At 46.9% G+C, this 27,642-nt stretch overlaps 1 protein-coding gene across 3 annotated transcripts in view; it reads left to right on the top strand.

Moving 5' to 3' along the window:
* Positions 1–27,642, top strand: part of LOC135031779 (uncharacterized) — a 935,328-nt gene that overhangs the window by 148,866 nt on the left and 758,820 nt on the right. For 2 of the 3 annotated variants that reach the window (XM_063954035.1, XM_063954033.1), the window contains exons 4-6: positions 570–681; positions 1,264–1,376; positions 17,836–17,971. In XM_063954035.1, coding sequence (XP_063810105.1) covers positions 570–681; positions 1,264–1,376; positions 17,836–17,971 — 361 coding nt within the window. The remainder of the gene's footprint in view (positions 1–569; positions 682–1,263; positions 1,377–17,835; positions 17,972–27,642) is intronic. The other variant, XM_063954034.1, reaches the window with a different exon arrangement.

The following is a 27,642-nucleotide window of genomic DNA, read 5'->3' as shown; positions in this document are numbered from 1 at the left end:
GAGTAAAATCTTATTATTTGCCCACAGTTATGCTACACATAATGCCTAAAGTAGTAGTTCCCCTTACACATATGTCCACAGTAGTACTGCCACACATAAAGCCCACATTAGTAGTGCCCCTTACACATATGTCCACAGTTGTAGTGCCACACATAATGCCCATAGTTGTAGTGCTCAAAGTTACTAGCCTCCTACAAATGCATTAAACAATCCTAACACAAACAACCCCCCCCCCCCCACCACCACCACCAACAGCGGTATGTAATGGAGTGCAGTTTGAAGCCACCCCCTCCCACGTAGTCCACAGCTGCCACTTTCCCCCTACCCCCACGTTCCTCCTCTACCGCTGCACTGCTCTCCCCTGCAGTCCTCTGCTACGCTCCACCCATCATGATCCACTATGACAGGCGCAGCGGCAGACGGCAGCAACAGCAGGGTAGCAGAGTGTGGAAGAGTGCCTCTTCACCCCTGTGTCTCTCTGCTTGGTAGCGCCGGCTCTGTCTATGTGTATGCATTGATTGTGGCCTTGTTTAATTTGTTTAAATATTTTATTTTTCTACCATATCCAGCATCCTCCAAACATGAGTAATGTAGAACATGAAAACACTGAAAAAAATACACAGATCTGGCTCTGGAATCAGTGGATAAAAACAGCAGAGCAATTAGGATGTCATCTGACAGGTTTGTAATATATACTATACCTAAGAATATAGGGCCTAATTCATGTCTGTATGCAAATGCAATTGCGATTTTCTAGGCTACAGAACTGCTAATGTTAGCAAGTGAAGCTGACCTCTTGAAATGGAAAAAGGACGCCCAATGGAGCCATCACAGAGTCATTCACAATTCTGTACACATTTGCAGCCTATATTTAAAAACGAGTAACATTGGGGCTAAGGCTATGGCTACGCAGACTAGACACATCAGTGATTTTGCACGTACGTGCTTGCAGACCTCAGCAGATACACGCCCCAAAAATGGCTATGATACTCCTGCATTTTCCCACCCACTCCCCGTAAACTCCCCATTAACACCACCAGATGTAGGTGTTAGTCTTCCTGTCAATCACTTTTCCATGAAATCCTCATTGCAAGCGAGATCACAGCAGCACCTTTGCGCATGCGCATTGCAGCATATGCGCAGTCTGCCGATAATCGCTCCATTGCATGATAATTGGCTATTGCGTACAAACGTGAATTAGGCCCGTAGATAATTAACAGGTAGATCAACACTTATATGCAGTGTTATAAATTACTATTACAGGTGATGGTCCTACTGAACTATCAGCAGAAATGACACATTTTGTAAATCATGCCTTCACTCTTATTGAAAACAAAATGAATCTACTTCTGGCCGAACATGAAGCCAAAAATGAGGTAAGTATAGTTTTATAAAATAGTATATACTTTATTCACAGTCTTATTTACCTTGCAAAAGAACTAGACTTGTAACGGGGGGATCCGGTCTGAAGATCGACAGTGTCTAGGTCGACAATGTTTAGGTCGACCACTATAGGTCGACAGTCACTAGGTCGACATGGATGGAAGGTCGACAGGGTTTCTAGGTCGACATGTGCTAGGTCGACAGGTCTAAAGGTCGACATGAGTTTTTCACATTTTTTTATTTTTTTTATTTTTTCATACTTAACGATCCACGTGGACTACGATTGGAACGGTAAAGTGTGCCGAGCGAAGCGGTAGCGGAGCGAAGGCACCATGCCCGAAGTTCGCTCGCCATGCGAGGGGACGCGGTGCACTAATTTGGGATCCCGGTCACTTTACGAAGAAAACGACACCCAAAAAAAAAAAAAAATCCTCATGTCGACCTTTAGACCTGTCGACCTAGCACATGTCGTCCTAGAAACCCTGTCGACCTTCCATTCATGTCGGCCTAGTGACTGTCGACCTATAGTGGTCGACCTAAACATTGTCGACCTAGATACTGTCGATAAAACGAACCACACCCGTAACGGGTTGGGGTCGGGTGACTGGCCGACAGCAGGGGTGCTAGCGCAACAAAGCTCCTTGTGGGCTCACTGCGCTTGCCACAGGTTCTATTCCCACTCTATGTGTGTTGTGGACACCCACAAGTGGGAATAGTCCCTGGGCCCCCTGCCGGCATCCTGTCGGCCGGGATCCCGGTGTCGGTATGCTGTCCGCCGGGATCCCGACTGCCGGTCACCTGACTACATCTCCTTGTAACAGTTCACCGGTATGGTAACTCATCTTTTACACACATGCAGTGCAGGCAATAAAGAGAGATGTGACTCAGGTCATGGTAGAAATTACATATTGTATTTATGTTAAAACGAAGCTTTTATAAATGAATAATTTAAACTGAGTAAAACCCACACACAACAAAAAGTTATTATATAGATACACAGGAACAGCTATCATATAAGTTAACAATCTAATAAATAGTGTAAATTAAGTGTAAAACCAGGGCCGGTGCTAGAGTGTTCGTCGCCCGCCTGCAAACTATACATTTTCGCCCTCCCGTACTTTACAAAGGGACAGCGCACAGAATGTTTATACACATAGGGGGTAATTCCAAGTCGATTGCAGCAGGATTTTTGATAGCAATTGGGCAAAACCATGTGCACTGCAGGGGAGGCAGATATAACGTGCAGAAAGAGTTAGATTTGGGTGGGTTATTTTGTTTCTGTGCAGTGTAAATACTGGTTGCTTTATTTTTACACTGCAAATTAGATTGCAGATTGAACACACCCCACCCAAATCTAACTCTTTCTGCACATGTTATATCTGCCTCCCCTGCAGTGCACATGGTTTTGCCCAATTGCTATCAAAAATCCTGCTGCGATCAACTTGGAATTACCCCCATAATGCTCCCTGTAGTAGCGGGACTTACACACGTAACGCCCCCTGCAGTAGTGATGCTTACACACGTAACACCCCCTGTACCAGTGACGCTTATACAAGACGCAGTGACGCTTACACACGTAACACCCCCTGAAGCAGTGACGCTTACACATGTAACGCCCCCTGCAGCAGTGACGCTTACACACGTAACGCCCACTGCAGCAGTGACGCTTACACATGTAAAGCACCCTGTAGCATTGACGCTTACACACATAATGCCTCCTGTACCAGTGATGCTTATACAAGACGCAGTGACACTTACACGTGTAACGCCCCTTGTAGCATTGATGCTTACACACGTAACGCACCCTGTAGCAGTGACGCCTGCACACGTAATGCCCCCTGTACTAGTGACGCTTGCACACGTAACGCCCCAGTGACGCTTATACAAGACGCAACGCCCCCTGAAGCAGTAACGCTTATTAGATTATGCTGCACAGTCACACACACACACACACACACACACACACACACACACACACACACATACACCCTTTCCAGCCACTTACATAAAGATGTCTGGAAACTCGTCCTCCTGTGATGCAGGCTGCAGCCTGGTCCAGTGTAGCTCCGCCCCTTATTCCAGTGAAGCTCCACCCCCTTTTAGATCCGCCCAGCACACTGTGACTGGCTGCACTGTGAGTCTGTGACAGGGGAGGAGAGAGGAGGCTTCATGATGCCGGTGCTGCTGCCTGTCATAGAGTTTGACAGGCGCAGTGGCCGGCATCAGCAGGGCAGGAGAACTCGGCACAGGGAAGCAGAGCGGGTAGAGCGCCTCTCCCCCCTGGCGCCTACCTGCACTGCATCCCTTTGCTGAGCGGTTAGCGCCGGGCCTGTATACAAGCCAAGACAACCGATACTAAATCAAGCGCTCTGTCACTCCAATCAATATGCTACCAGTAACATAGGGCTACTCACCCCTATTAGATTAAAAAATCAAACAAGCAACAAAGAAACTAGTGTTAAAGCACATATGGATTAGAACTAAAAAGATTTTTTATTAAAACACACACACATATATATATATATATATATATATATATATATATAATATGCAATTTGTACCACCGGCCGGTCAATGTACCATTACAATAATAAATTCACATATGAACTGGATACAACATGTATTATAGCAAATTACTCTGTATCCACTTAAAATTCTTAACAACACCTGCTGTAGTAGCTAAAATGTAGCTTTTCCGATGTTTACTAAAGCTTAATAGCACACACAGTTCTTCTCTGTGTAACTATAGAACAGTCACTTTTGAATAAAAATGAAATAGGGTTTTTCCTCACACTAAATGTGGGCTTTTAAGCTGTCCCATTTATATAGCCAAAGTCCGTTAATAAAGTGAATCAATGCTTCCTCTAAAAGCGTGTCTGGCCAGACAATTAAGCAGTACGATCTCACCACTCCTATTTGTGGATTCTTTCACCAAGAAAATCCTCCCCGGCTGCTGGTGCTTTTAACCTTTATCATGCAGTCATCTCTGGGGGATCATAAATAGAGGTGAAGGATCCCTGGAGCGTTACAGCTGGCTATCGAGATCCCCGGATGCAGTGGTACGAACAGCAGTTAGATGAGTAAATGACGCGTTTCCCCGCCTCCCTCCGGGTTCAGCGGCTTCATCAGAACGCGTCATTTACTCATCTAACTGCTGTTCGTACCACTGCATCCGGAGATCACCTCTATTTATGATGCCCCAGAGATGACTGCATGATAAAGGTTAAAAGCACCAGCAGCCAGGGAGGATTTTCTTGGTGAAAGAATCCACAAATAGGAGTGGTGAGATCGTACTGCTTAATTGTCTGGCCAGACACGCTTTTAGAGGAAGCATTGATTCACTTTATTAACGGACTTTGGCTATATAAATGGGATAGCTTAAAAGCCCACATTTAGTGTGAGGAAAAACCCTATTTCATTTTTTTTTCAAAAGTGACTGTTCTATAGTTACACAGAGAAGAACTGTGTGTGCTATTAAGCTTTAGTAAACATCGGAAAAGCTACATTTTAGCTACTACAGCAGGTGTTGTTAAGAATTTTAAGTGGATACAGAGTAATTTGCTATAATACATGTTGTATCCAGTTCATATGTGAATTTATTATTGTAATGGTACATTGACCGGCCGGTGGTACAAATTGCATATTATATATATATATATATATATATATGTGTGTTTTAATAAAAAATCTTTTTAGTTCTAATCCATATGCGCTGTAACACTAGTTTCTCTGTATACAAGCCACCATTGCTTGGGAAGAAACTGGACTCATTTCTTAAAAGAAGAAGTTGTAATACAACACAAGAGACCAGTTTCTTCCTTATCTAGCACATCAATTATAAAGATATGCGGTTCGGTTCTTTAGAAATCCGAACCCACATGAATTTTGTGGATCTGAGCCGAGTCTCTGTTAGGATCTTCTCAGGAGATCGGTGATTCTCGCTGTACGGAATTCTGATTTAAATCCGAATTTTCGGTTTTTGAGGACTGCAAAAAGTACAATTGTAGCTGTTTTTAATTTTTTATCCATTTTCAAAAGATCCCAAACCCAGGATTCACATTTTAAATCCAAATTCTGAACCAAAATCAAACCCAAAACACGACAATCAGATTAGAACCAAAAACAGGATTTTGATACCTACCGGTAAATCCTTTTCTCTTACGTCCTAGAGGATGCTGGGGACTCCGTAAGGACCATGGGGTATAGACGGGCTCCGCAGGAGACATGGGCACTATAAAGAACTTTAGAATGGGTGTGCACTGGCTCCTCCCTCTATGCCTCTCCTCCAGACCTCAGTTAGATCCTGTGCCCAGAGGAGACTAGAGGCACTACAGGGGAGCTCTCCTGAGTTTCTCTGAAAAAAAAGAATTTTGTTAGGTTTTTTATTTTCCGGGAGCACTGCTGGCAACAGGCTCCCTGCATCGTGGGACTGAGGAGAGAGAAGCAGACCTACTTAAGTGATAGGCTCTGCTTCTTAGGCTACTGGACACCATTAGCTCCAGAGGGTCGGAATGCAGGTCTCACCCTCGCCTTTCGTCCCGGAGCCGTGCCGCCGTCCTCCTCACAGAGCCGGAAGATAGAAGCCGGGTGAGTATAAGAAGAAAGAAGATGTCAAAGGCGGCTGAAGATTTCGGATCTTCTCTGAGGTAACGCGTTACCACTGCGCACCATTGCTCCCACACACAACACACACAGCGTACACTGAAGGGTGCAGGGCGCAGGGGGGGCGCCCTGGGCAGCAATTTTAAACCTCTTGGGACTGCTAATGATAATATAGGGGCTGCGGAGGCTCTATATGGTAAAATCCCCCGCCAGTATGGAAAAATTGAGCGGGACCGAAGCCCGCCGCTGAGGGGGCGGAGCTTGGTCTTCCAGCACTAACCAGCGCCATTTTCTCCACAGCACGCTGCAGAGAAGCTGGCTCCCCGGACTCTCCCCTGCTGAACACGGTGACAGAGGGCAAAAAAGAGGGGGGGGGGGCACTTTTTATTGGCGCAGTGACTGTATATTGATATAAAAGTGCTGTTTTTGTCTGGGAATTGGTTTCCAGTGTCAGTTGGCGCTGGGTGTGTGCTGGCATACTCTCTCTCTGACTCTCCAAATAGCCTTATTGGGGAATTGTCTCCATATAGATATATCCCTGAGTGTGTGGGGGTGTCGGTACGCGTGTGTTGGCATGTCTGAAGCGGAAGGCTCTTCTAAGGAGGAGGTGGAGCAGATGATTGTGGTGTCTCCGTCGGCGACGCCGACATATGATTGGATGGATATGCTGAATGTTTTAAATGCAAATGTGTCTTTATTACATCAGAGGTTGGACAAAGCAGAGTCCAGGGATAGAACAGGGAGTCAATCCATGACTTTGGCTGTGTCACAGGGCCCTTCAGGGTCTCAGAAATGTCCCCTGTCCCCAGTAGCAGACACTGATACTGACACGGATTCTGATTCCAGTGTCGACTACGATGATGCGAGGTTACACCCAAGGGTGGCCAAAAGTATTCATTATATGATTATTGCTATAAAGGATGTTTCACATATCACTGATGACCCCTCTGTCCCTGACAAGAGGGTACACATGTTTAAGGAAAAGAAACCTGAGGTAACCTTTCCCCCATCTCATGAACTGAACGCGTTATTTGAAAAGGCTTGGGAAACTCCAGACAAGAAACTGCAGATTCCCAAGAGAATTCTTATGGCGTATCCTTTCCCGACACAGGACAGGGTACGGTGGGAATCCTCACCCAGGGTGGACAAGGCGTTAACGCGCTTGTCCAAAAAGGTGGCGCTGCCATCTCCAGACACAGCCGCCCTCAAGGATCCTGCTGATCGCAGACAGGAAACTACCTTAAAATCTATTTATACACATACGGGGACCTTACTCAGACCAGTAATAGCCTCGGCTTGGCTTTGTAGCGCTGTTGCGGCTTGGACGGATACCTTGTCAGCTGACATTGATACCCTGGATAGGGATACCATTTTATTGACCTTAGCTCACATTAAAGACGCAGTCTTATATATGAGAGATGCTCAGAGAGACGTTGGTCTGCTAGGTTCGAGAGACAACGCCATGGCGATTTCTGCTAGGCGAGCCCTGTGGACCCGTCAATGGTCGGGTGATGCCGACTCAAAGAAGCATATGGAAGTTTTGCCATACAAAGGTGAGGATTTATTTGGGGAAGGTCTCGCGGGCAAATCTACCTTTTTACCTTATGTTTCCCCACAGCGAAAGAAAACACCACAATATCAGATGCAGTCCTTTCGGTCGCATAAGTCCAGAAGAGGTCGGGGCTTTTCCTTCCTCGCCAGAGGTAAGGGAAGAGGGCAAAAGCAGCCTGCTACGGCTAGTTCCCAGGAGCAGAAGTCCTCCCCGGCTTCTGCCAAATCCACCGCATGACGCTGGGGCTCCACTGAGGGAGTCTGCGCCGGTGGGGGCACGTCTTCGACTCTTCAGCTAGGTCTGGGTTCAGTCGGACGTGGGTCCTTGGGCAATGGAAATTGTATCCCAAGGCTACAAGCTAGAGTTCGAAGACATGCCTCCTCGCCGATTTTTCAAATCGGCTCTACCGGCTTCTCCCCCAGAGAGGGAGATAGTTTTAGCTGCGATTCAAAAACTATGTCAACAACGAGTGCTGGTCGAGGTTCCCCTAGGTCATCAGGGGAAGGGGTACTATTCAACCCTATTTGTGGTCACAAAACCGGATGGCTCGGTCAGACCCATTCTAAATTTAAAATCCCTAAACCAGTACTTGAAAAAATTCACATTCAAGATGGAATCGCTCCGGGCAGTTATTTCCAGCCTGGAGGGGGGGATTTTATGGTGTCACTGGACATAAAGGACGCGTACCTTCATGTCCCCATATATCTCCCTCATCAGGCGTACTTGAGATTTGCTGTACAGGACTGCCATTACCAGTTTCATCCGCCGTTTGGGATTTCCACGGGCCCGAGGATTTCCACCAAGGTAATGGCGGAAATGATGGTACTACTGCGCAGGCAGGGAGTCACAATTATCCCGTACTTGGACGATCTCCTGATAAAGGCGAGATCAAGAGGTCAGTTGTTGGAAAGCGTGGCGCTCTCCCTGAGAGTGCTGCAGCAATACGGCTGGATTCTGAATCTACCAAAGTCACAGTTGGTGCCAACAACTTGGCTATCGTTCTTAGGCATGATTCTGGACACGGAACAAAAGAGGGTTTTTCTCCCAATGGAAAAAGCCCAGGAACTCCAGAACTTGGTCAGAGACCTGTTGAAACCGAAAAGAGTGTCAGTCCATCAATGCACTCAAGTGCTGGGGAAGATGGTTGCGTCCTACGAGGCCATCCCCTTCAGCAGGTTTCATGCCAGGACTTTTCAGTGGGATCTTCTGGACAAGTGGTCCGGGTCCCATCTTCATCTTCATCAGAAAATCAGCCTGTCCCTCAGGGCCAGGGTGTCTCTCCTGTGGTGGTTGCAGAGTGCTCACCTTCTAGAGGGTCGCAGGTTCGGCATTCAGGACTGGGTTCTGATGACCACGGACGCGAGCCTCCGAGGATGGGGAGCAGTCACACAAGGAAGAAACTTTCAGGGACTATGGTCAAGCCAGGAGGCTTGTCTACACATCAACGTACTGGAATTGAGGGCCATATACAACGGCCTACGTCAAGCGGAGAATCTTCTTCACGACCTACCGGTTCTGATTCAGTCAGACAATGTCACAGCCGTGGCTCATGTAAACCGACAGGGCGGAACAAGGAGCAGAGTGGCAATGGCGGAAGCCGCCAGGATTCTTCGCTGGGCGGAAAATCATGTAAGCGCTTTGACTGCAGTCTTCATTCCGGGAGTGGACAACTGGGAAGCAGACTTCCTCAGCAGACACGATCTCCATCCAGGAGAGTGGGGACTTCATCAAGAAGTTTTTGCAGAGATAACAAGTCGTTGGGGACTTCCTCAAATAGACATGATGGCATCATGCCTCAACAAGAAGCTTCGGAGGTATTGTGCCAGGTCAAGGGACCCTCAGGTAATAGCGGTAGACGCTCTGGTGACACCGTGGGTGTTTCGGTCGGTCTATGTGTTTTCTCCTCTTCCACTCATCTCAAAGATTTTGAGAATCATCAGACGAAAAAGAGTGCGGACAATTCTCATTGTTCCGGATTGGCCTCGAAGGGCCTGGTATTCAGATCTTCAGGAAATGCTCACAGGAGATCCGTGGCCTCTTCCTCTCAGAGAGGACCTGTTGCAACAGGGGCCCTGCGTGTTCCAAGACTTACCGCGGTTACGTTTGACGGCATGGCGGTTGAACGCCGAATCCTAGCTGGAAAAGGCATTCCGGAAGAAGTCATCCCTACTCTGATGAGGGCTAGGAAGGAGGTGACGGCGAAGCATTATCACCGTATCTGGAGAAAGTATGTATCTTGGTGTGAGGCCAAGAATGCTCCTACAGAAGATTTCCATCTGGGCCGTCTTCTCCACTTTCTGCAGACAGGAGTGAATATGGGCCTGAAATTAGGCTCCATTAAGGTACAGATTTCGGTTCTATCAATTTTCTTTCAGAAGGAATTGGCTTCTCTCCCAGAAGTCCAGACTTTCGTTACGGGAGTGCTGCACATACAGCCTCCTTTTGTGCCTCCAGTGGCGCCATGGGACCTTAACGTGGTGTTACAGTTCCTAAAGCCTCACTGGTTTGAACCTCTTCAGACAGTGGAATTAAAATTTCTCACTTGGAAGGTGGTCATGTTGTTGGCCTTGGCGTCTGCAAGGAGGGTATCCGAATTGGCGGCTTTGTCTCACAAAAGCCCCTTTCTGATTTTCCATGTGGATAGAGCAGAATTGAGGACTCGTCCTCAATTTTTGCCAAAGGTGGTTTCATCTTTTCATATGAACCAGCCTATTGTGGTGCCTGTGGCTACGGGGGACTTGGAGGATTCCACGTCTCTTGATGTAGTCAGGGCCTTAAAAATTTATGTAGCCAGGACGGCTCGGGTTAGGAAAACAGAGGCTCTGTTTGTCCTGTATGCAGCCAACAAGATTGGCGCTCCTGCTTCTAAGCAGACTATTGCTCGCTGGATCTGTAACACGATTCAGCAGGCTCATTCTACGGCTGGATTGCCGTTACCGAATTCGGTAAAGGCCCATTCCACTAGGAAGGTGGGCTCTTCTTGGGCGGCTGCCCGAGGCGTCTCGGCATTACAGCTTTGCCGAGCGGCGACTTGGTCGGGTTCAAACACTTTTGCAAAATTCTACAAGTTTGATACCCTGGCTAATGAGGACCTCATGTTTGCTCAATCGATGCTGCAGTCATCCGCACTCTCCCGCCCGTTTTGGAGCTTTGGTATAATCCCCATGTTCCTTACGGAGTCCCCAGCATCCTCTAGGACGTAAGAGAAAATAAGATTTTAAACCTACCGGTAAATCTTTTTCTCCTAGTCCGTAGAGGATGCTGGGCGCCCGTCCCAGTGCCGACTAAATTCTGCAAGACTTGTATATAGTTTTTGCTTACATAAGGGTTATGTTACAGTTTTGATCAGTCTCGGGCTGATGCTGTTTTGTTTCATACTGTTAACAGGTTAGTATATTCCATGTTATACGGTGTGGATGGTGTGGGCTGGTATGAATCTTGCCCTTAGATTAACAAAATCCTTTCCTCGTACTGTCCGTCTCCTCTGGGCACAGTTTCTCTAACTGAGGTCTGGAGGAGGGGCATAGAGGGAGGAGCCAGTGCACACCCATTCTAAAGTTCTTTATAGTGCCCATGTCTCCTGCGGCGCCCGTCTATACCCCATGGTCCTTATGGAGTCCCCAGCATCCTCTATGGACTAGGAGAAAAAGGTTTACCGGTAGGTTTAAAATCTTATTTTCTCCTAGTCCGTAGAGGATGCTGGGGTCCACATCATGACCATGGGGGTATAGACGGTTCCGCAGGAGCCATGGGCACTCTTAAGACTTTTCAATGGGTGTGAACTGGCTCCTCCCTCTATGCCCCTCCTCCAGACCTCAGTTATAGGAACTGTGCCCAGGGAGACGAACATTTCTAGGAAAGGATTTACTTTAATACTAGTGGTGAGATTCATACCAGCTCACACCTCAACCATGCCGCACAACATGGCATTCAACATAAAACACGCCAACAGGCATGAACCAATTGCAGCAACGTGCTGAAATAAGATAACACAACTTGTGTAACACTAATAACTAAACTGCAGGTAAAGTACGCACTGGGACGGGCGCCCAGCATCCTCTATGGACTAGGGGAAAAGGATTTACCGGTAGGTATCGAAATCCTGTTTTCTCATACGTCCTAGAGGATGCTGGGGTCCACATCATGACCATGGGGTTTATACCAAAGCTCCAGTACGGGCGGGAGAGTGCGGATGACCCTGCAGCACCGATTGACCGAACTTGAGGTCTTCAAACTTGTAGAATTTAGCAAATGTGTTTGACCCTGACCAAGTAGCTGCTCGGCAAAGTTGCAATGCCGAGACCCCCCCGGGCAGCCGCCCAGGATGAGCCCACCTTCCTAGTGGAATGGGCCTTCACCGACGTCGGTAACGCCAATCCAGCTGTAGTAGGAGCGTGCTGAATCGTACTTCTGATCCAACGCGCAATAGTCTGCTTGGAAGTAGGACACCCAATCTTGTTGGCAGCATACAGGACAAACAGAGCCTCTGTTTTCCTTATCCTAGCTGTTCTAGCGATATAAATTTTCAAAGCCCTAACCACATCTAGAGACTCGCTGAACGTGTCAGTAATTACTGGCACCACAATAGGTTGGTTAATGTGGACAGAAGAAACCACCTTTGGAAGAAAATGTTGACGAGTTCGCAACTCTGCTCTATCTTCATGGAAGATTAGGTAAGGGCTCTTGTAAGACAAGGCCCCCAGTTCAGACACCTGCCGTGCGGATGCCAATGCCAAAAGCATCACCACTTTACAAGTGAGAAATTTCAACTCTATCTCTTGTAGAGGCTCAAACCATTCCGACTTAAGGAACTGCAGCACCACATTAAGGTCCCATGGTGCCACCGGAGGCACAAATGGAGGCTGGATGTGCAGAACCCCCTTCACGAAGGTCTGAACCTCTGGAAGAGAGGTCAATTGTTTCTGGAAAAACACTGACAAGGCCGAAATTTGGACCTTGATTGATCCCAATCGAAGGCCCACCTCCACACCAGCCTGTAGAAATTGGAGAAAACGACCCAACTGAAACTCTTCCGTAGGAGCCTTCTTGGATTCACACCAAGATACATATTTTCTCCAAATACGGTGGTAATGTTTAGACATTACTCTTTTTCTGACCTGAATAAGGGTGGGAATGACTTCCTTGGGAATACCCTTTCGGGCTAGGATCCGGCGCTCAACAGCCATGCCGTCAAACGTAGCCGCGGTAAGTCTTGATACAGGCACGGCCCCTGCTGTAGCAGGTCCTCGCGAAGAGGAAGAGGCCGAGGACCTTCTATGAGCAACTCCTGAAGATCTGGGTACCAAGCCATCCTTGGCCAGTCTGGGGCAATGAAGATTGCCGAACCCTTGTTCTTCTTATGATCCTGAGCACTCTTGGGATCAGCGGAAGTGGAGGGAAAACATACACTGACGGGAAAACTCACTGGGCTACTAGCGCATCCACCGCTATTGCTTGAGGGTCTCTCGACTTGGAACAGTATCTCTGAAGCTTCTTGTTGAGATGAGATGCCATCATGTCTACTTGAGGAACTCCCCAAAGACTTGTCACCTCTGTGAAGACTTCTTGGTGGAGGCCCCACTCTCCTGGATGGAGATCGTGTCTGCTGAGGAAGACTGCTTCCCAGTTGTCTACTCCCGGAATGAATATTGCCGACTGAGCTTTTAGATGTCTTTCCGCCCAGAGGAGGATCTTTGTCACCTCTGCCATTGCCGCTCTGCTTTTCGTTCCGCCCTGCCTGTTTATGTACGCTACTGCTGTTACATTGTCCTACTGGATCTGCACGGGATGATCTTGAAGAAGATGTACCGCTAGTTGAAGGCCGTTGTAAATGGCTCTCAGTTCCAGCACATTTATGTGAAGGCAGGCTTCCTGACTTGACCATCATCCTTGGAAGTTTTCTCCTTGAGTGACAGCTCCCCAGCCTTGGAGACTTGCATCCGTGGTTACCAGAACTCAGTCCTGAGTTCCAAACCTGCGTCCCTCTAGTAGGTGAGAGCTGTGTAGCCACCACAGGAGCGAAATCCTGGCTTTTGACGACAGGATTATCTTTCTGTGCATGTGTAGGTGGGAACCCGACCACTTGTCCAACAGGTCCCACTGGAATACTCTGGCATGGAACCTGCCAAACTGTATGGCCTCGTAGGCCGCCACCATCTACCCCAACAACCGAATGCACTGATGGATCGACACACAGGATGGTTTCAGTATCTGTTTTACCATTTTCTGTATCTCCAGAGCCTTTTCTGTAAGAAATACTCTCTGAACTTCTGTGTCCAGAATCATTCCGAGAAAAGACAATCTTGTCGTCGGTTCCAACTGTGACTTTGGATAATTTATAATCCAACCGTGTTGTTGAAGTGTCGACAGGGAGAGTGCGATATTTTGTAACAACTGCTCCCTGGATCTCGCCTTTATCAGGAGATCGTCCAGATAAGGAATTATATTGACTTCTTTCTGACGCAGGAGAACCATCATCTCCGCCATCACCTTGGTGAATACCCTCGGTGCCGTAGAGAGACCGAAAGGTAACGTCTGGAATTGGTAACGGCAATCCTGAACCGCGAATCTCAGGTAGGCCTGATGAGGAGGATAAATGGGAACATGCAGGTAAGTATCCTTTATGTCTACCGACACCATGTAGTCCCCCCTCCTCCAGACTGGAAATCACCGCTCTCAGTGTTTCCATCTTGAACTTGAAACGCTTCAAGTAGAAATTCAGATTTTTCAGGTTCAGGATCGGTCTGACCGAGCCGTCCGGCTTCGGAACTACAAAAAGGCTTGAATAAAATCCCTCCCCTTGTTGTGACAAAGGTACCAGGACTATGACCTGATCCTGACATAATTTTTGGATTGCCACTGTTACTGCCTTTCTTTCTGGAAGAGAAGCTGGCAATGTCGATTTGAAAAATCGGCATGGGGGGACGTTGTGAAACTCCAGCTTGTATCCCTGGGATACTACTTGCAACACCCAGGGATCCAGGCCAGACAAAATCCAACCTTGGCTGAACAGTTTGAGACGTGCCCCCACCCGAGCGGCCTCCCGCAAGGGAGCCCCAGCGTCATGCTGAAGATTTGGCAGAAGTAGGGGTAGACTTCTGATCCTGGGAATTTGAAGCTGCTGCAGACTTTTTTCCCTTTCCCCTTCCCCTACCTGCAAAGAAGGGGGAACCTCTCGCTTTTTTGTATTTATGGGGCCGAAAGGACTGCATGTGCGGGTGATAGGTCTTTTTTGCCGGTGCAGGTGCAGAGAGCAAAAGTGTCGACTTACCTGCGGTAGCCGCCGAGACTAACGCATCCAGTCCATCGCCAAATAAGGCCTCGCCTTTATATGGGAGAGCCTCTATGTTTCTTTTGGAATCTGCATCCGCGTTCTACTGGCATATCCACAACGCCCGCCTAGCCGATACTGCCATGGTAGCGGCTTGTGAACTCAAGAGTCCAATATCTTTCATTGCTTCTAGCATGTATGCTGCAGCATCTTTGATATTTTCTAACTTAAGGAGTATCTCATCTTTATCAATCATGTCAATTTCTGAAGACACGCTTTCTGACCATTTTTCAATAGCACGACTCACCCACGCACAGGCAATAGTGGGCCTGAGCAGCGTACCATTTGCAACATAAATGGATTTTAATGTAGTTTCCATCTTACGGTCTGCCGGCTCTTTTAGTGAAGCTGTGCCAGGTGCAGGGAGAATTACCTTCTTTGTCAACCTGGACAGTGCACTGTCTAACACAGGGGGTGATTCCCATTTTTCCCTGTCCTCTGCTGGGAAAGGGTAAGCTATCTGAATCCTCTTGGGAATACAAAATTTCTTTTCAGGATTCACCCACATCCCCTCAAAGAGAGTATTTAGCTCGTGGGAAGGAGGGAAGGTGACTTTGGATTTCTTTCCTTTATAGAAATACGCCTTCTCCTGAGGTACAGGAGTGGCTTCCGTGACTTCCAAAACTTCCCTTATAGCTATAATCATATATTGTATATTTTTTGCCAATTTATGATCTATTTCTTTGGAGTCACTATCGTCGACACAAGAATCAGTGTCTGTGTCGGTATCAGTATTCACAATATTCGCAAATGGTCTTTTATGTGACCCAGAGGGGTCGCCTGCAGATGGAAGAACAGAGCCCTGAAAAATCACATCTTCCACAGATTTTCTCCAGCACTCAGCATGAGATTCAGACTTATCTAATCTCCTATTAAGATGATGCATACTATCACGTATTTCACCCATGCAGGCTCTTGGTGTGTCGGCAGAGCCACCACATTAAAACTCTGTGTCCCTAAAATGGCTTCCTCAAGGAGGAACTCCCTGCCTCAGACATGCCTCACACGTGTACAACACGCACACAAACACACTGGGACTTATAGGGGACAGACCCACAGTAAAATCTGTCAGAGGGACACAGTTTGGGAGCAGCCAGTTCACAACCCCAGCGCCAGTATGTAATGCCTGTGAACACAGAATGCCCACAGACAAACAGCGCTTTTACACAGTAATTCACATTTGTAATGCACCACAAACGCTTTGTGCCCCCCCTTATTTGCACCCTGTACTTGTAGTCAGAAGTGGAGGAAAGGACCAGCGTGGACTCTGAGGAGAGAGAAGAAATGGCGCTGAGCAGTGTGCTGGCTGTCTGAGGAAGAAGCTCCGCCCCCGCAATGGCGCATTTTTCATTCAGCAGTATATTGTAATATTTATTCTGGTGGGGGTAGGGCTGTGCCAGCAGCATCTTATGCCCCCTTTGCGCCAGTTTTAGGTATTTTTTGCTGCCCAGGGCGCCCCCCCCCCCTAGCCCTGCACCCTGCAGAACTCTGTATGTGTGGTCAGCAATGGCGTGCTGCGCTCCCAGCAGCCGTGCCGTACCTCAGCCGTCACTTTAGTTGCTAGAAGATCTATCTTCCCATACTCACCTGTCTTCTGACTTCTGGCTCTGCGAGGGGGGTGACGGCATGCTGTGGGAGTGAGCATCTAGACGCGGCTAGCGTTCAGTACCCTTTAGGAGCTAATGGTGTCCTGTCAGCCAGAAGCAGAGCCATGAAACTCTTCAGGAAGTTGGTTCCTACTTCTGTCCCCTCAGTCCCACGAAGCAGGGAGTCTGTTGCCAGCAGTTCTCACTGAAAATAAAAAACCTAACATAAGTATTTTCAGAGAAACTCAGTAGAGCTCCTCAGAGTGCATCCAGTCTGCCCGGGCACATTTCTAAAACTGAGGTCTGGAAGAGGGGCATAGAGGGAGGAGCCAGTTCACACCCATTGAAAAGTCTTAAGAGTGCCCATGGATCCTGCGGAACCGTCTATACCCCCATGGTCATGATGTGGACCCCAGCATCCTCTAGAACGTATGAGAAATCAATGTAAGACTCCACGCACATCTGTAATAATTTATCCCACATAGGCTCAGATCACAAACCTGTCATATTGTGTCATTATCCACAGGCTGTGGTTATTTTAATCTATGTTACTTTATCAAATATTATTTTCGTCTCACTCACTTATATTTGAACATTACCTGGAAACATCATCCAATGCCTTTCAGACACTAAATATCCACTTTTGCATCTAATCCCACAACTTCGGTTTGACTCAATCACGTCATAAACTCCACATTGTTGATAATCACTCAATTTTAACAGAGGATATGTCAACGTGTTCATGATATTGACTTGGAATATGTTGACATTGCCATAAAATGTACATGTTGAAATGTCGACATCTCAATCTAACAGTAACCCTGACCCTAAGATTCGTATTTTTGACATTATGACTATATAAACATGTCATAAGTCAAAATTTTAACCATGTAGACATAGTGCAGGTGTTGGAATATAGCATGTCGACATTTTAACCATGTCATCATGGTACAATTCAACATTGCGGCGTTTGATGGCCGCTTACCATACCCACTAGTAATCTACAGAAGCTGCACAATTGTTTTTTTTGTGTATTGTTATGTGTTTGTATGTAAAAGGACATTTTATTGTGTTTCTTTTTAATTAATCATATATAAAAGTTATGTATTGGCATAAATACAATCTGCTTTATCTACCATAACTTGTAATATAAGAGTGCCCCATAATTTCAGTCCTATCCCTCTAGGATGCCTTTAATACTCATTCATTCATTCATTCATTCATTCATATGGAGCACCATTAAAATGAATCAAAATACATATGAGATTACGTTGGGGATATGGTCCTATGTTCATACACTATTACTGCTTTATTGTCTTGTGCAGAAAAAATCCTTGTTTCTACATATGAAATGCAACTAATCCTTTCTTTTACATTTTGAGAATGACCAGTCAGGAATTGATAATGAGTTGGGAACATGGACATCATTCTTAACGAGGCGACCAAAATCAGTTGACAGTAAAGACTTGAGTTTTGCCATACACAAAATGGAAACTTTCCATTTAAAAAATGATAAAGGTAAGTGGATTGTGCTTTGTTGTTACTGCAAACCTATATAGTTCTGCTGAACTGATTTTGACCTACATTATGATTGATTGACAGATCTACATTTTTGCTTTGGCTACTTCTCCAATAACCAGTTATTTAAAATGAAATTAAATTACAGATGTAAGTTGTCTATGTGGTGTTTTCGCTTAAAATTCTAAACCTGTGGTACACCAACTTACCAGGTGGCAGTGGTGATGCTGGTCCCCTCCGTCTCTCCAGACCTCTTTCTTCTCGTTCTCACACACCACATCCAGCTGATTGTCTGTGATCGGTCCGGTAATGCCAAACATCTGGTTTTAGTATTATCGACTGGCAGCTGGTGTTCAATGAGCTTGTCCACCTCTCTAGCAGTACTCCTCTAGCCAGTCCATCTCTTTGACAGCTCTCTTCTATCTCCAGCGTGGCATTGTCAGCCACTCTGGTAATGTACCAGCAGCAGCATTTAATGCCGTCTCCTCTCACTCTGGCGGTGACTGTCAGCCACTCCGGTAATATAGTAAGTCTTATATCATCCAGAACCGAAATATCCTCATATAATAGTGTACACCTTTAAATTCATTGACTGCAATTCTTTGATTTCCTAATCCTGTCCTCGAAACAGCATGGGATACACTTACATATGATATAGATATGATGTGCACATAAAGGTTTCTTTTACGGTCATTTCCTTAGCTGTGTGGTAAATCAGAAAACCCCCTCATCTCAAAAATTACAGAGCATACTGTACATTTACATTTGTATTCTTTCAGGTGTTCCCTTTAAAGGTTTCTTTTAAACTAGTCCCTGGATACAGTATTGTTGTGCTCAACAAATCACTTGCCCATAAAACCCAACTTCTTAATTAGTATATGCAGGTGCAGCTGACATTAACTTCCCAGAGCTTGCCTAAGACTAGCCATACACTTAAAGATTTATTGTCCAATCTGGTTGGTTGGAATGAAAATCTGGTAATGTATAGGAGCAAATGACAATTGACCAATCAAGAAGCATTGAGATAGGGACCCCTTCAATATGTTTCTATGGGGTCCACAAAGTTCTGGTTAAGCCCTCTGTCTGGGCCCCCAGCAGGTCACGGACCCAGGGCTCTCTACTGTAACTCCTCTCCAGTAGGGACTGTCAGCACAGTAGTACTACACTGATTCTTCGTCTCTAGCTGCTCAGCTGTGTTTGGTGAGTAAAAAAAGGTGTGCAGAACCAGAGCCGTAACTATACATTTTTGTGCCCTGTGCCAGAAAGTGAATTGGTGCTCCTGCTCCCATATTCAAAACAGGGACAGTGTGCATCAAAAATTAGGGGTGTGGCTACATAATAGTACCAATTCACATTACACCACACAGTAGTGTTAGTTATTCCTATTACATCACACAGTTATGCCACTTATACACATAGTGCCAGGTAAAGCCCCTTTACACATTGCGCCAGATAGAGACCCTTATACACATTGCACCAGGCAGAGCCCCTTATACACATTACGCCAGGTAGAGTACGTTATACACATTACGCCAGGTAGAGCATGTTATACACATTGCAACTGGTAGAGTACATCATAAACATTGCATCAGGTAGAGCTCCTTATACACATTGTGCCAGGTAGAGCACGTTATACACATTGTGCCTGGTAGAGCCTCTTATACACATTGCGCCAGGTAGAGCCCCTTATACACATTGCGCCTGGTAGATCCCCTTATGCACATTACGCGTGGTAGAGCCTCTTATACACATTACGCCAGGTAGAGGCCCCTTACACATGTTATGCTAAGTAGAGCCCCTTATACACATTACACCAGGTAGAGCATGTTATACACATTGCGCCTGGTGTTCAGGTGATGGAAAAGCACCACTAATATCCACAACTGTCAGTGTGCCATTACCACAGAGGGAAGATGGCTGCTCTTCCCAAAGTGCCGCTGCTGACTGTGAGCACGGGCGGCCCGGGTGCAGATTGAGGAGGGGCCAGATGTGATATTTGCTGCTGCCTGGAGGTGGGGATGTTACACGTTAAAGTAAATTCAGTGGCTGTATGCCGCACAAGCTCCGCCCAGTCCTGCTTAACCTATCTGTATCCCTTTACCGAGATGGGTGTGTATAGTTGGTGTAACCACTCACAGCACATCCGTCGCCCGGGAGAATAGTAATAGTAATAAGATAGCCATGCACCACTGTGCCTGTGCTGCCAAACAGCTCTACATCTGCCAGGCGGCCAATCGGGAGCACACAGCGCACAAGGCGCTCACACCGCAAGTGCACTGTGTTCCAGGCACACTCAGCACACACCTAGTTATGGTCCTGCGCAGAATCCTAGGGTTCACTCAGTCAGACTCAGTCAGTCAGGGATCAGTGTACCCCATGTTTTCAACTTTAACCAAGGTTTTTATTCATCTCTTTTTATTCCACCTCTTTACTTTTTGCACCTCTTTGCTGAAGAGCAACTTTTGGGCTTGTTACATTCCAACATTAATGTTGGAAATTATTGACATGTTTTTGCCATATACAGTATACAACAGTTTGACTTACAGTACTGGGCCTAATTCAGATCTGATCACAGCAGCACATTTGTTAGCTACTGGTCAAAACCATGTGCACTGCAGGGGAGGCAGATATAACATGTGCAGAGAGAGTTAGATTTGGGTGGGTTATATTGTTTCTGTGCAGGGTAAATACTGGCTGCTTTATTTTTACACTGCAATTTAGATTTCAGTTTGAACACACCCCACCCAAATCTAACTCTCTCTGCACATGTTATATCTGCCTCCCCTGCAGTGCACATGGGGGTAATTCCAAGTTGATCGCAGCAGGAATTTTTTTAGCAGTTGGGCAAAACCATATACACTGCAGGGGAGGCAGATATAACATGTGCAGAGAGAGTTAGATTTGGGTGGGTTATTTTGTTTCTGTTCAGGGTAAATACTGGCTGCTTTATTTTTACACTGCAAATTAGATTGCAGATTGAACACACCACACCCAAATCTAACTCACTCTGCAAATGTTATATCTGCCTCCAACTGCAGTGCACATGGGGGGTAATTCCAAGTTGATCGCAGCAGGATTTTTGATAGCAATTGGGCAAAACCATGTGCACTGCAGGGGAGGCAGATATAACATGTGCAGAGAGTTAGATTTGGGTGGGGTGTGTTCAATCTGCAATCTAATTTGCAGTGTAAAAATAAAGCAGCCAGTATTTACCCTGCACAGAAATAAAATAACCCACCCAAATCTAACTCTCTCTGCACGTGTTATATCTGCCTCCCCTGCAGTGCACATGGTTTTGCCCAATTGCTATCAAAAATCCTGCTGCGATCAACTTGGAATTACCCCCATGGTTTTGCCCAGTTGCTAAAAAATGTCCTGCTGCGATCAACTTGGAATTACCCCCATGGTTTTGCCCATTTGCTAACAAATTTGCTGCTGTGATCAGATCTGAATTAGGCCCACTGTCCACTCTGTGATGGGCTGACAGGTAAATTAGTGATCTGCCCACTGTGTGCTGACACAGGTTGGGGTGTGAGTTTTTATTTCTCATACGTCCTAGAGGATGCTGGGGACGACATTAAGACCATGGGGTATAGACGGGATCTGCAGGAGACATGGGCACTCCAAAGACTTTTCATTGGGTGTGAACTGGCTCCTCCCTCTATGCCCCTCCTCCAGACCTCAGTTTTCGAAATGTGCTCAGGTCGACTGGATGCACTCTGAGGAGCTCTACTGAGTTTCTCTGAAAAGACTTATGTTAGGTTTTTTATTTTCAGGGAGATCTGCTGGCATCAGGCTCCCTGCTTCGTGGGACTGAGGGGGTAGAAGCAGAACCATCTTCCTCAGAGTTTCATGGCTCTGTTTCTGGCTGACAGGACACCATTAGCTCCTGAAGGGAACTGAACGCTAGCCGCGTCTAGATGCTCACTCCCACAGCACGCCGTCACCCCCCTCACAGAGCCAGAAGTCAGAAGACAGGTGAGTATGAGAAGAATGATCTTCAATCAAGTAAGTGATGGCTGAGGTGCGGCGCGGCTGGCGGGAGCACAGTGCGCCATTGCTGCCCACACACACAGGCACTGCAGGGCGTGGGGGGGGGGCGCTCTGGGCAGCAAGAAAAATACCTCAAACTGGCTAAAAGGGGGCATAAGATGCCGCTGGCATAGCCCTACCCCCACCAGTATAAATATTGTCATGGATACTGAGGGGCGGAGCTTCTTCCTCAGGCAGCCAGCACACTACCCAGCACCATTTTCTCTCTCTCCTCAGGCTGCAGAGAACACGCTGGTCCTCTCCTTCACTTCTGACAAGTACAGGGTGCTATAAAGGGGGGACACAAAGCGATTGTGGTGCATTTGATAGTGTATATTACTATTTAAAAGCGCTTTTGGGCTGTGGACATACTGTGTTCACAGGCAATACTGGCGCTGGGTTTGTGAACTGGCTGCTCCTATCCTGTGTCCCTCTGACAGATTTTACTGTGGGTCTGTCCCCAAAATAAGTCCCAGTGTGTCTGTGAGTGTGGTGTACACGTGTGAGGCATGTCTGAGGCATGGAGTTCCTCCCCAGAGGAAGCCATTTTAGGGACACAGAGTTGTAATGTGGTGGCGCTACCGGCACACCAAGAGCCTGCATGGGTGAAAGAGATACGTGACAGTATGCATCTGATTAACCGTAGATTAGATACATCTGAATCTAAGGCTGCATGCTGGAGAAAATCTGTGGAAATCTGTGGAAGATGTGATTTTTCAGGATGCTGTGAGGGCAACCCCTCTGGGTCACATAAGAGACCATTTGCAAATGCTGTAAACACTGATACCGACACGGATTCTGATTCTTGTGTCAACAATAGTGAATCCAGAGAGATAGATCATAAATTGGCAAAAAGTATACAATATATGATTGTGGCTATAAGGGACGTGTTGGAGGTTACAGAAAGCACTCCTGTACCTCAGGAGAAAGCTTATTTATGTAAGGAAAATAAATCCAAAGTCATGTTCCCTCCTTCACACAAACTAAATGCTCTGTTTCAAGGGATGTGGGTGAATCCTGATAAAACATTTCATATTCCCAAAAGGATTCACATAGCTTATCCTTTCCCGGTTGAAGACAGGAAAAAGTGGGAGTCACCCCCTGTGTTAGACAGTGCACTTTCCAGGTTGACAAAGAAGGTAATTCTCCCTGCTCCTGGCACGGCTTCTTTTAAAGAGCCAGCAGACCGCAAAATGGAAACAACATTGAAATCCATTTATGTTACCAATGGTACACTGCTCAGGCCCACTATTGCCTGCGCATGGGTGAGTCGCGCAATTGAAAAACGATTGATAAAGATGAGATACTCCTTAAGTTAGGGAATATCAAGGATGCTGCCGCCTACATGCTGGAAGCAATGAAGGATATTGGACTCTTGAGTTCACAAGCTGCTACCATAGCAGTATCGGCTAGGCGGGCGTTATGGATTCGCCAGTGGAACGCGGATACAGATTCCAAAAGAAACATGGAGGCTCTCCCATATAAAGGTGAGGCCTTATTTGGTGATGGCCTGGATGCGTTAGTCTCGGCGGGTACCGCAGGTAAGTCAACATTTTTGCCCTCTGCGCCTGCACCGGCAAAAAAGACCTATCACCCGCAAATGCAGTCCTTTCGGCCCAATAAATACAAGAAGGCGAGAGGTTCCCCCTTCTTTGCAGGTAGGGGAAGGGGAAAGAAGTCCACAGCGGCTCCAGGTTCCCAAGAGCAGAAGTCTACCCCTAACTCTGCCAAATCCCCAGCATGACGCTGGAACTCCCTTGCGTTAGGCCGCTCAGGTGGGGGCACGTCTCAAACTCTTCAGCCAGGATTGGATTCTGTCTGGCCTGGATCCCTGGGTGTTGCAAATAGTATCCCAGGTATACAAACTAGAGTTTCAAGACGTTCCCCCATGCCGATTTTTCAAATCGACCTTGCCAGCTTCTCCGCCAGAGAGAGAAGCAGTAACAGCGGCAATCCAAAAATTATGTCAAGACCAGGTTATAGTCCTGGTACCGTTGTCACAACAAGGGCGGGGTTTTTATTCAAGCCTCTTTGTTGTTCCGAAGCCGGACGGCTCGGTCAGACCGATCCTAAATCTAAAAGATCTGAGTTTCTTCCTGAAAAGGTTCAAGTTCAAGATGGAATCACTTCGGGCGGTGATTGCCAGTCTGGAGGAGGGGGACTACTTAGTGTCGGTGGACATAAAGGATGCTTACCTGCATGTTCCCATTTATCCTCCTCACCAGGCTTATCTGAGATTCGCGGTTCAGGATTGCCATTATCAATTCCAGACGTTACCTTACGGTCTCTCCACAGCGCCGAGGGTATTCACCAAGGTGATGGCAGAGATGATGGTCCTCCTTCATCAGAAAGGAGTCAGTATAATCCCATATCTGGACGACCTCCTGATAAAGGCGAGATCCAGGAAGCAGTTATTACAAAACATATCCCTCTCCCTGTCAATACTCCAACAACACGGGTGGATCATAAATTACCCAAAGTCACAGTTGGAACCGACGACAAGGTTGTCTTTCCTCTGGATGATTCTGGACACAGAAGTTCAGAGAGTATTTCTTCCGCTGGAAAAGGCTCTGGAAATCCAGAAAATGGTAAAACAGATATTGAAACCATCAAGTGTGTTGATCCATCAGTGCATTTGGTTGTTGGGGTAGATGGTGGTGGCCTACGAGGCCATACAGTTTGGCAGGTTCCATGCCAGAGTATTCCAGTGGGACCTGTTGGACAAGTGGTCGGGGTCACACCTACACATGCACAGAAAGATAATCCTGTCATCAAAAACCAGGATTTCGCTCCTGTGGTGGTTGCACAGCTCTCACCTGCTAGAGGGACGCAGGTTCAGGATTCAGGACTGGGTCCTGGTAACCACGGATGCAAGTCTCCGAGGCTGGGGAGCAGTCTCTCAGGGAGAAAACTTCCAGGGACGTTGGTCACAACAGGAAGCCTGCCTTCACATAAACGTTCTGGAGCTAACAGCCATTTACAACGGCCTTCAACAAGCGGTACATCTTCTTCAAGACCGTCCCGTGCAGATCCAAGCGGACAATGTAACAGCAGTCGCATACATAAACAGGCAGGGCGGAACGAAAAGCAGAGCGGCAATGGCAGAGGTGACAAAAATCCTCCGCTGGGCAGAAAAACATCTACAAGCTCTGTCGGCAATATTCATTCCGGGAGTAGACAACTGGGAAGCAGACTTCCTCAGCAGACACGATCTCCATCCAGGAGAGTGGGGCCTCCACCAAGAAGTCTTCGCAGAGGTGACAAGTCTTTGGGGAGTTCCTCAAATAGACATGATGGCGTCTCGTCTCAACAAGAAGCTTCAGAGATACTGTTCCAAGTTGAGAGACCCTCAAGCAGTAGCAGTGGATGCACTGGTGACCCAGTGGGTGTTTCCGTCAGTGTATGTTTTCCCTCCACTTCCGCTGATCCCAAAACTACTCAGGATCATAAGAAAGACAAGGGTTCGAGCAATCTTCATTGCCCCAGACTGGCCAAGTAGGGCTTGGTACCCAGATATTCAGCAGTTACTCATAGGAGATCCACGGCCTCTTCCTCCTCGGGAGGACCTGCTGCAGCAGGGGCCGTGTGTGTACCAAGACTTACCGCGGCTACGTTTGACGGCATAGCTGTTGAGCGCCGTATCCTAGCCAGGAAGGGTATTCCTAAGGAGGTCATCCCCACCCTTATTCAGGCCAGAAAGGGAGTGACGTCAACACATTACCACCGTATTTGGAGAAAATATGTGTCTTGGTGTGAATCCAAGAAAGCTCCTACGGAAGAGTTTCACTTAGGACGTTTTCTCTATTTTTTGCAGGATGGTGTGGAGACGGGCCTACGATTGGGATCAATCAAGGTCCAGATTTCGGCCTTGTCAGTGTTCTTCCAAAAACAATTGGCCTCTCTTCCAGAGGTTCAGACCTTCGTGAAAGGGGTTCTGCACATCCAGCCTCCATTCGTGCCTCCAGTGGCACCATGGGACCTTAACGTGGTATTGCAGTTCCTTCAATCGGATTGGTTTGAGCCTCTACAAAAGATAGAGTTGAAGTTTCTCACTTGGAAAGTGGTGATACTTTTGGCATTGGCATCCGGGTGTCAGAATTGGGGGGCCTTGTCTCACAAGAGCCCTTACCTGATTTTCCATGAAGGTAGGGCAGAGTTGCGAACTCGCCAACATTTTCTCCCAAAGGTGGTTTCTGCTTTTCACATAAACCAACCTATTGTGGTGCTAGTAGTTACTGACACATTCACTGATTTAAAGTCTCTAGATGTCGTTAGAGCTTTGAAAATCTATGTTGCTAGAACAGCTCGTATACGGAAAACAGAGGCTCTGTTTGTCCTGTATGATCACAACAAGATTGTCTGTCCTGCTTCCAAGCAAACTATTGCACGTTGGATTAGAAATACGATTCAGCAAGCTCATACTACGGCTGGATTGCCGTTACCGACGTCGGTAAAGGTCCACTCCACTAGGAAGGTGGGCTCATCCTGGGCGGCTGCCCGGGGGGTCTCGGCATTACAACTTTGCCGAGCAGCTACTTGGTCAGGTTCAAACACATTTGCTAAGTTCTACAAGTTTGACACCTTGGCCGATGAGGACCTAAAGTTTTGTCAATCGGTGCTGCAGGGTCATCCGCACTCTCCCACCCGTACTGGAGCTTTGGTATAGACCCCATGGTCTTGATGTCGTCCCCAGCATCCTCTAGCACGTATGAGAAAATAGGATTTTGATAACCTACAGGTAAATCCTTTTCTCCTAGTCCGTAGAGGATGCTGGGCGCCTGTCCCAGTGCATACTTTACCTGCAGTTTAGTTATTACAGTTACACAAGTTGTGTTATCTTGGTTTCAGCATGTTGCTGCAATTAGTTCATGCCTGTTGGCGTGTGTTATGTTGAATGCCATGTATGCAGCATGGGGGAGGGTGTGAGTTGGTAGATATCTCACCACTAGTTAAGTAATTTCTTTCCTAGAAATGTTCGTCTCCCTGGGCACAGTTCCTACAACTGAGGTCTGGAGGAGGGGCATAGAGGGAGGAGCCAGTTCACACCCAATGAAAAGTCTTTGGAGTGACCATGTCTCCTGTGGATCCCATCTATACCCCATGGTCTTTATGTCGTCCCCAGCATCCTCTATGGACTAGGAGAAAAGGATTTACCGGTAGGTTATCAATTTTTTCCAAGTAGAATTTCAATTTGCAACTGCGTAGAAGAATAAACACTCTGTGTGGGGAAAAAAATCTTATCACCTGTGCTAGTGCTCAGACTGTCAACCACAAAATTACAATATTACAAGCCTAAGGATAGTTTTCAAGTGCAGCTGCCTATAAAGAGTATATGGAGGAGTCTAATGTCACATAAAGGACAGGTGGAGGAGTCTGATGGCAAATAAGGGGTCTATGGAAGGGTCTTATAGCATATAAGGGGCATGTGAAAGAGCCTGATGATATAAAAGATCATGTGGAGAGCATTCATAGGTTGTGCCATGATTGTGCAAAAGCTCTAGAGATCTGTACTAACCAGACTGGATAGACATAATGGCAGCTTCAGGTAAGTAATTTTATAATAATGGTGAATATGAATTTATCATGCCTCTTTGTTTGTCACAAAGTCCCAGGTATACTTTTGAATATTTAAAATAACA

This window comes from Pseudophryne corroboree, chromosome 2 (genome assembly GCF_028390025.1).
Source record: "Pseudophryne corroboree isolate aPseCor3 chromosome 2, aPseCor3.hap2, whole genome shotgun sequence".
In the NCBI taxonomy this organism is placed as follows: Eukaryota; Metazoa; Chordata; class Amphibia; order Anura; family Myobatrachidae; genus Pseudophryne; species Pseudophryne corroboree.
Note: the sequence above shows the minus strand (reverse complement) of the source record. Positions and strands in the feature narration are given on the sequence as shown.